General features: G+C 41.8%; 2 protein-coding genes across 3 annotated transcripts; one reads left to right on the top strand and one right to left on the bottom strand.

Moving 5' to 3' along the window:
• The first annotated feature begins 14 nt into the window (after positions 1–14).
• On the top strand, positions 15–6,222 carry LOC144051911 (zinc finger BED domain-containing protein 4-like). 2 transcript variants are annotated; one of them, XM_077565512.1, is made up of 2 exons: positions 15–252; positions 3,824–6,222. In XM_077565512.1, the coding sequence occupies exons 1-2, from the start codon at positions 161–163 to the stop codon at positions 5,907–5,909; spliced, it is 2,178 nt and encodes a 725-aa protein (XP_077421638.1). In that variant the 5' UTR covers positions 15–160; the 3' UTR covers positions 5,910–6,222. The 2 variants fall into 2 exon arrangements, with proteins under 2 accessions (XP_077421638.1, XP_077421639.1); XM_077565513.1 differs by lacking the exon at positions 15–252 and adding an exon at positions 3,299–3,443.
• psmd8 (proteasome 26S subunit, non-ATPase 8) lies at positions 3,108–8,456 on the bottom strand. The gene is made up of 7 exons (XM_077565515.1): positions 8,292–8,456; positions 7,639–7,711; positions 7,448–7,550; positions 7,205–7,370; positions 6,904–7,004; positions 3,522–3,633; positions 3,108–3,405 (listed from the first exon to the last, which is right to left on the bottom strand). The coding sequence occupies exons 1-7, from the start codon at positions 8,394–8,396 to the stop codon at positions 3,268–3,270; spliced, it is 798 nt and encodes a 265-aa protein (XP_077421641.1). The 5' UTR covers positions 8,397–8,456; the 3' UTR covers positions 3,108–3,267.
• Between the last annotated feature and the right edge of the window lie 312 nt (positions 8,457–8,768).

The following is an 8,768-nucleotide window of genomic DNA, read 5'->3' as shown; positions in this document are numbered from 1 at the left end:
GGTCCCTTCCTCCCTCCCTTCCTTCTCGTCTCTCTCTCCCGCGCTACCTGCTGCACATCCGCACTAATCATTGACAGGCTCGTGCACGCGGCGCGGCCATGTGAGTCAGGCACAGTGGGACGGCAACGCGTGGAGCGGGCGTGTGCGCGCGACGGGATCGATGAGGAGGATGAGGAAGGAAAGCAGGACCACGGACAGCGCCGGTCAGCCACACAACAGGACGAAGATGGCCATTTGGACAAAACTAGAGATGTACGGTGCTGTAAAATGCTTTCTTCCCTTCCGCTTTTGTTTTACGTGTCCATACTTGCTTCATTACTGCTGTTTATTTATGCATCTTTCGCCTCAACCAGGGGTCCGCAACGTGCATTACGGCTCTTTATACTCAATGTGGATCTAAAAAAAAAAATTACAAAAAAAATGTATATATTTTTTTATTTTGATTTTTAGATATTCTTTTGCTGGATTAATAATTTAGATTTTTTTTTAAAAAAAAATTAAAGAAGGAATAATTACTCAAAAAAATGTCCAAATTTGTAAATTGTCAGAAAAGGAGAGTAAAAGAAGTTTTAAAAAAAAAATTAATAACGCAAACATGTCCAAAAAAGTTATCATAGACTGCCCAAAAAGGAAGAAGAAAAGCAGAAAATGAACATAAAATGTCGATGAAATTACCAAAATTGTTAGAGAATTTAATTAAAAAGGCAGAAAATAAAATTTCCAAAAGCAAATCCCAAAAAAATTAACTTCAAATATATACAGAATTGCAAAAAAAGAAAATGGATAGAAAAAAGGCATAAATTAATTTTTTTTACCATAAAATGTCCAAAAAGGAAGAAGAAAGGCAGATAATGACCATATGTCTATAAAATTGCCAAAAAAATGTCACAAATTTGACAAAAAGTCTAAACATGTATATGAAATACAAAGTATTAAAAATGACAACAACAAAAATCGGAAGAAGGATGGGTAGAAGAAAATGAAAATGAAGCTGCTCTCATATTTTTGTGTTATGGTGCAGCTCTAATAAGCTCTCGCATGGGCCCTCAATACATTCGACAAACACAAACACAGTTTCCTGCGGGCTAAAATGCCTGCTTTTGCAGCCAATCTGATAAAAGTTGCGATAAAAGTTGCAAATTATATATATATATATATTTTTTGTTCAAACACTTTCTGCAAATTTTAAGCGGATTTTTACAAGAGGGGTTTGGAAAAGCAAAATATATTTTCAAATGCGTATAATCTTTATCAAAAATAAGTACCATAACTTTTCCACTTTAAAGTGTAAACAACTTTATATTTAAAAAAAAAAAAAAAGCTTATAATTGAACAACAACTTGGAAAAGTACAAAACATTTCTTAAGATCAAAAGTGCAAATATTCGTAGAGGTGCATATACACATCATAATCAAAATATATAAAATAAATTGACAATGCTATGAAATATGCAGGGCTTAATGCTACCATAACCAAAATCAATGTCCTACTCTATTTCCTCCTCAAAATCATCAGCTTCTACTTGATCTCTCTGAAAAACGAAAGTTATTGTAACAATGATTGTAAGAGTCCCTCCTGACCGCCAGATAACGGTGCTTCATGCACTGAAAGGAAAATTCAGTGCTTGAAGCACCGTCATCTGCGACCTATGCACGATCTGAGGCGCGCATGCGCATTAGGTAGCTTTCTTCTTCTTCGTGAGTTCAGTTTACACGATAGGGCTTTCTTCTTCGTGATTATTTCTTATTGCGTTAGCTACCGCTGCTATTTGAAATAAACCGTCCGCGGAGCTTTTTCAGATGAAATAACCCGAAATTGAAGTGAAACGTGCATTTTTAAAATGTAGTTGTTGCTGGAAAGTTGTGGGTAAGTGCAATTTAGCGGGATTTTGTTGATTTTGCGTTATTTGTTGCGATCGCGAAATCCTGTAGGGAAATTGTCAGACCTTTAATCAAGCATAATCATTAACTTCTGTCCTTCCGTTTCTTAATTACACTTTTGTGGTGGTCGTATTTCTGTTACTCAGAATGGGTCTGGGGGACCCGCAGGAGTTTGGGGTTTCGAGTCCAGGTTAGTTTACATAGCTCAAATTGACCACATACAATGACAATAGTCAACACATCAGCCCAATTGAATACTTTTGAATTACTTCAGGTTTGGCAGATGATGGTTCTGTAAATTGAGTGGATTAGGGACCAGAATTAGATAAGAACACCAAATAGCCATGTAAATCAGTTTGGACCATCTCCTTCCACCTCTCTTCAAAATCTAGCTTTCCTTCAGGATTAGTGTAGTCTAGAACAATTTTCAAATGAAGACTTAGTGTCTTTCACAAGTAGGCCTTGTTTGCATCTTTACCACATTAGCATATGCCGGGTGTCTCATTTCTTGTGCAAAGACGACCATTCGAATTCGACATCCATTATTTCTTCAAATATTTTCCTCGGCATCATCAAAAGCTTCTTTCTCTGCCCAAATCTATTACAAGGACTTCTCAGCAGATCATATTTTGGCAATCTTGATCAGTTGTGATAACTTATCACAACTAAGTAAGTGTGGAGAGTTTAAATTCCTGCCAGAACCTACACTTTTTACACTTTTATTAACACTGGGTCCAATTGACCCAAACAGAAAATGAGGCAAAGCCAATGAATTTCAGGTTGAAATAAGGTTTCATTTTTCTTTTGATTAAAAACTAAAAACGGGTCCCACAGACACCATACAAGGGTTAAACCAACTTTTGCCTTCCTTCTTGACCTTCATTATTGCATTGCATTCTTACATTGATTCCTTTCTTCCTTCACTTTTTATAAATACATCCTATTGCTTTTCTCCATTTATTACGCATCCTTCCATTTTGCCTCTTGCTTCTCCGCCTTCCTTCATTTGTTGCTTCCTTCCTCCTATGCATCCATAGACCTGAGCTTCTACTTTTCTGCCTTCCTTCTCTGATAACTTTTAATCCTTAGATCCTTCATGCCCTCCTTCCTTTGAAATATCTTGGTGGACAGAGAACAAGCATTTCGCCATAATCGTAGTGGGATTTTGGTTTGAATACTAAAAACAGCCGTTGTATCAAAATAGACAAAAAAAAACATGAGGGAAAGTTAGTTTTTTTTCTATTTAATCAAGTTAATTACAATTAGGAGTTCTGTGTCATCGTAGAAAGACGGTAAACCGTGGCAAGTCTGGGGTAAAAAAACAAAACAAAAAGCAACAACAATGTGAAAGGAAAGTGTTCATCCCAGATGGCGTGTGTCTGTCGGTTCACACGATCATCTCCAGCTGCCTGGCGTACTCGATGACCTGCTGCGCCAACTCTGTGGACGGGATGCTGACCTCTTCGGTGCGCTGCTGCTGAACGCTGAACGAGTAGCAGCCGGCCGCGTTGAGGCTCCAGCCGCGCTGTAGGACAACGACAGCGTCAGCGTGAGCGTCTGAACGTGAGTTGGGGTTGACAGCAGCTCCTGCCGAATGCGCTCATTTTTGTTATTTGTGTGTAAATGGAAGCGCGGGGGTACCTTCTTGGCGTAGTCGGTCATCTTTTTCGACGACGAGAAGAAAAGCACACGCGTGGCCTCGGTGAATTGAATCTGCTCGTAGGCCTTCTCGATGCAGCCGGCGATCTCGTCACTGTGTGAACCACAATAGGTTTTTTTGGTACCTTGACTTAAGAGTGTAATGTGTTCCGCGACCAAGCTCGTAATGGATTTTTGTTTCCCCCCCCCCCCCACTGAAGTCCATAAAAATATAAATATTGCAAATTCTGTTTTTTACCCACACACACAAACGCCTCTCTCTCTCTCTCTTTTTTTTTTCATAGAATGAGTGATACAGAGGGTACTTCAGCTGAAGCAGGCAGTAGCGGTAACGGCAGCCATCTTGCCCTCACTGAGACCAACATTGCACCTGGCGATGGAGGTCCTCCAACAAAAAAAGCCAAAAGGACCTCCGTGGTATGGGACTTCTTCACGGTCTGTAAAAACGATAAATCCAAAGCCATTTGTAAGCTTTGCAACACCAATATAAGCAGAGGTAAAAATTCCAAACATTACAACACGACAGCTCAACATAACCATCTGTTATTTATCCATCACATAAAAAAGCCCACGGGATCGGCCACCTCGTCCCCGTCCCCTGGCAGCATTCCTATTGCTATTCAGCTGGGCGACGCTAAGGGCTCCTCTGCGGCCTCCTCTTCGCCAGTAACCGCCGCATTTGCGGCAAAGCAGCCATTCCATGCCAACCATTCCCGGTCCCAAAAAATTACAGAGTTGATCGGCAAAATGATCTGCACTGATCTCGAGCCTTTCTCGGTGGTGGAGAGAAGCGGTTTCAAGGCTCTTGTTGCCTTTTTAGAGCCCAAGTACAAGATCCCGCCAAGGCAGCATTTCAGTCGAACCGTCGTGCCTGAATTGTACGAGGCCATGAGAGGCTCGCTGGTCCGCTCGCTCAAGGCGGCTTACGGAAGCGTCATCAACCTCACGACTGATCTCTGGACCGGCAACCACAACGCGCACGCATACCTGTGCATAACCGGGCACTGGTGCGAACGTGTGGCCGACTCGTCGGTGCAGAGGAAAGTCGGGCTGCTCAATGTCGGCGTCCTGGACATTGATCATAAAGCAAAGGACGTTCTGCGCTGCGTGAAAGAGAAGATGCGAGAGTGGAAAGCGTCCGTCGGGCAGCCCGTCAGAGTGAAATTTGTCGTGTCGGATAACGCGGCCATCCTGGTGAAGGCGTTCAGCGAAATTGGGCACATCCCGTGCGTGTCGCACACACTTCACCTGGTGGTGATCAAGGCCCTCGAGCAAAAAGACGAGATGGTCACGTCCCTCCTGTCCAAAGCTCGGAGAATCTCCGGCTACGTTCATCGCTCCAGCAAAGCCAACAACCGACTACACGAGCTTCAAACGCAACTCAACCTTCCTCAGCACACTTTAACCAGCGATAAAAAAACAAAATGGAACGATACATTCTATATGCTTCAGTGGCTGGTGGAGCAGCGTCGTGCCGTGCAGATTATGGCGCAGGAGTCAAACATGGGCAGAGCGCCAACTAACATTTACCCGAATGAGTGGAAGCTGGCGTCGGACATGCTCACGGTTTTGAGCCCCTTTGAGGAGGTCACGCTGGCGCTCTCGAAACCGAGCGCCTCCATCTCGGAGGTCATCCCATTACTGCATGGCTTGTGCGCCATCGTCACGTCACTGCTTTTAGGGGCAAACGGTGAGGAATCTGCGGAGGACTCTGACCAGGATGCCACGGAAGGCCACGACCACCATCGTGCCGCGGAGTCCGGGGGGAAGTTGGGAGAGGTGGCGAGGAAACTCGCAACCAACCTGAGAAAAGAACTCCAATGCCGTTTTGAGCCCATCTTTGCAAACAGCACATTTCTGCTGGCCACGCTCCTCGACCCCAGATATAAGACCAGCTATTTCCCAAACAGTGTCGATGTGGACGCACTGAAGGACACGTTATCCCATAGGATGGAGCGCTACTGTGACCCCGTGGCTGCACCGGCGAGAAAAGCCAACGAGGCACCGGCCGCCAGCAGCAGCACTTCTGTCTTGTCCTTCTTGCAGAAAAAGAAATCCGCCACTCCGGTGAAACCGCAACTGCCGTCCTCTGATGTGGAGGCCTACCTGGCAGATGGAGATATCAACCTGACTGACGATCCGGTTAAATACTGGTCTGGCAAGCTCCAGTGCTGGCCCAATTTGACCCACTTTGCAATGCAGCATCTCAGTTGCCCACCGACTAGTGTCCGGTATGAGCGTGTTTTTAGCACGGCTGGAAATGTGGTCAGTCCGCAGCGAGCAAACCTCGACCCCAGGCATGTGGAACAACTGGTCTTCATTAAAGTCAATGAAGATCTGAAGAACAGCGTAGGACTAGTTGACCAGTAGAACAACCTCTCTAGCATACTAACTCAGTCACACACACACACACCTTAATTAACACCCTTTAATAATGTTATATAGTAAAAAAAAATATATGTATATTGAAAAAAAATAAGAAAAGAAATCGGTCAACTATTTCCTACTGCATGTGCTGTATTCAGCAATATTTTCCAGAGTTTATAAAAAAAAAACTTGTTCTGTAAATAGTTGATTTACTGTTGTGATCAAAAACTGTAAATATTAATTTTCATACTGTTCTGTAAATATTTATTCATACGCTTAAAAATATTTATGAGTTATTAAAAAAACTTGTTCTAAATGGTTCCTTTGCTATGGTGATCGAAAACAATCTAAATTCTCACACTGTACTGTAAATATTTATTCATACACATAACATTTTCCTGAGTTTATAAAAACATGTTTGAAAATAGTTATTCTTTTGTGATCAAAAGCACTGATTTGAATGTTAATTAAGCTATCTTGTCAATAGTTATCAAATAAACAAAGAAATATAGCAACTTTTGATCAAGCCATATCAATTTCAAACTATTTTTTCCCCAATTTTTAAAAAATTGTTTTACTTTCCTCAACACTTCACAAAAACGTGTTTATCAAAGCAAAAAATAGAGAATAACATATTATTATATTTAAAAAAAAACACACACACACAACAGCTCTTAACTGAAAAAAACATAAGTTAGGACAACGGTCCTCAAGTACCCAGCCGGTTTTCCATGTCTCCCAAAGCCAAAACAGGTGTTTCAAACGATCAGCTAATCAGCAAGATCTGCATGAAGCTTGATAACGATCCTCAGCTGTGTTGGCTGGAGGGAGACATGGGGAAAACAGGCTGGATAGGACTACTCGAGGACCGGGGCTGAGAACCAGTGAGTTATAGGACACTCGTGAGTTAAGGTAAACCAGTATTTCTTTACTCTTCTGTAGTGGACTGAAAAAGAATTAAAAGTAAACCATTGGTTGCCGTGACAACGTTCCTTACCGAATAGTGTCGAGCAGGATGTCAATGAAGAAGGTGTAACTCTCTGCCGGGATGTTGCCTTTGGCCAGGAACACTTTATTGTAGCTTCCCTCCATTAAATACTGGAAAAGATCACAAGAGACCTCATTATCGTTACTATTATGGTCCGAACTAGATGGAAAAATGCAATAAAGCATGAACTTGTGAATTTAGCTTACATTTTGGGAGCAACAATTAGCATACATATACTTACAGACATTGCGTTTTAGTGGGCATATGAGAAGATGGAAGACCATTCAGCGAGAGAAACACTGCGTTTTACCTGCTCTAAGGACACGGGATGCCTGATGTACACGTTGGTCTGAATGTCGCGCGCGCTCAGCCGTTCGAGTTCCGTGTGGAATTCGGACACGCGGTTCTGCGAGAGCAGGAAGAGCAGGTTGAGTCCTAGAATCTGGTGCATGTAGGCCGCTTCCGGCAGCTCTTCCCTGTACAGAGAGTCAACAGGAAAAATGTAAATAACCTTAGTACTCTCAAAAACAGATACAAAAAATATATATATTACTTGTAGTCAAAGTAGTAGCACTTGAGCTGGGCCATGTATCTCTCAAAAGAGGGGATGTCTTTTTTCAGGATACTCCACAGGGCTCCGATTTCAAGAACATCGCCTGGAGAGGGCGAGAGAGAGCAGATGTGTTCATCTCAGCATAGATCTGAATTCATAATAATTACATAAATCATCGGAAAAATACTCACGCGCTAAAATAAGCTGCTGCTTGGTGAACGTGGAACCACTTGTGGGTAGAAAGTTCAGCTCCAATAAGGACACCTGTGATGTATCGAACAACAATAATATACATTATTCATGGACACTGGACAGATATTCGTTATGTGAGAATATATTTCCTGTAACATACTAAAAAATAAAGTAATGTGTGTACAATTAGTGCAACGTAGGAAGAAATATCATTGGCAGTGACAAATATGAGACAATCATGACATGTAAAATAAAACAAAACAGGGAATGAATGAATACTACAGTAAAACTGCTCAATCTAAATTTAGGCACAACATAGCGTCCCTGTGATGATTAATTATTTTGATTGACAGTTGTCGAACGTCAACGTGATGATTTACTGACTATTGGCAAACATTTGAACACTAGCTACAACATTTGTGACCCGTTTTCGATGCAACCTTGCTAAATGAGGTATGAAATAAGACTTGTCTTGTTTTAATTACAACGTCAAGAGTCAACATGTACCAAATAAACTCTCAGCGTTATCGCTAATTTAGCAAGCTTAGCACCCCCCGACAGCTAACGTAGCTAGCGACATGGTAGCCGTAAAAAAAAAGCAGCTGTTACCGGTTCGACTCCAGCTGTTTAACATCTTAACATAGGGCTGTACCTTGAGTTTAGTGAGTAGTTCACCACATTTGCTGAGATTGGGGCTTTTCTTGTTCCACTCCGCTTTCAGCGTCTCGTACAGCCCCGCCGTCTCTCTCAACGCCATGGTGATTCTGCAAATTACAGCACCACACCGTGTGACGCGATACGGCAGACGTGTGTCGTGAAACCGGAAACAATATATTTTTTTAAACAAACAATAGATAGCGGTTTGATGAACAATTTCGTGGCTATGACACGTTCGTCAACGTTGTCGCCATATTGAATGTGAAAAAGTGACTTCATCCTGCAAATGAGTGGATCGTATATATATAATTTTTAAGTTAATATACATTTCAATAATTTTTTTAACTGCCGCGAGTGGGCTTCCATAGGTGTTTTATTAAATTATGGCCAGTAACATTATTATTATTATTATTATTATTATGTATTTATTTTATTCAAGCAGTAAAACATACAAACTTGGCAACAATAATTA

This window comes from Vanacampus margaritifer, chromosome 5, assembly GCF_051991255.1.
Source record: "Vanacampus margaritifer isolate UIUO_Vmar chromosome 5, RoL_Vmar_1.0, whole genome shotgun sequence".
Taxonomy (NCBI): Eukaryota; Metazoa; Chordata; class Actinopteri; order Syngnathiformes; family Syngnathidae; genus Vanacampus; species Vanacampus margaritifer.
The sequence above is the reverse complement of the archived record's forward strand: the minus strand, read 5'-3'. Positions and strand labels throughout refer to the sequence as shown.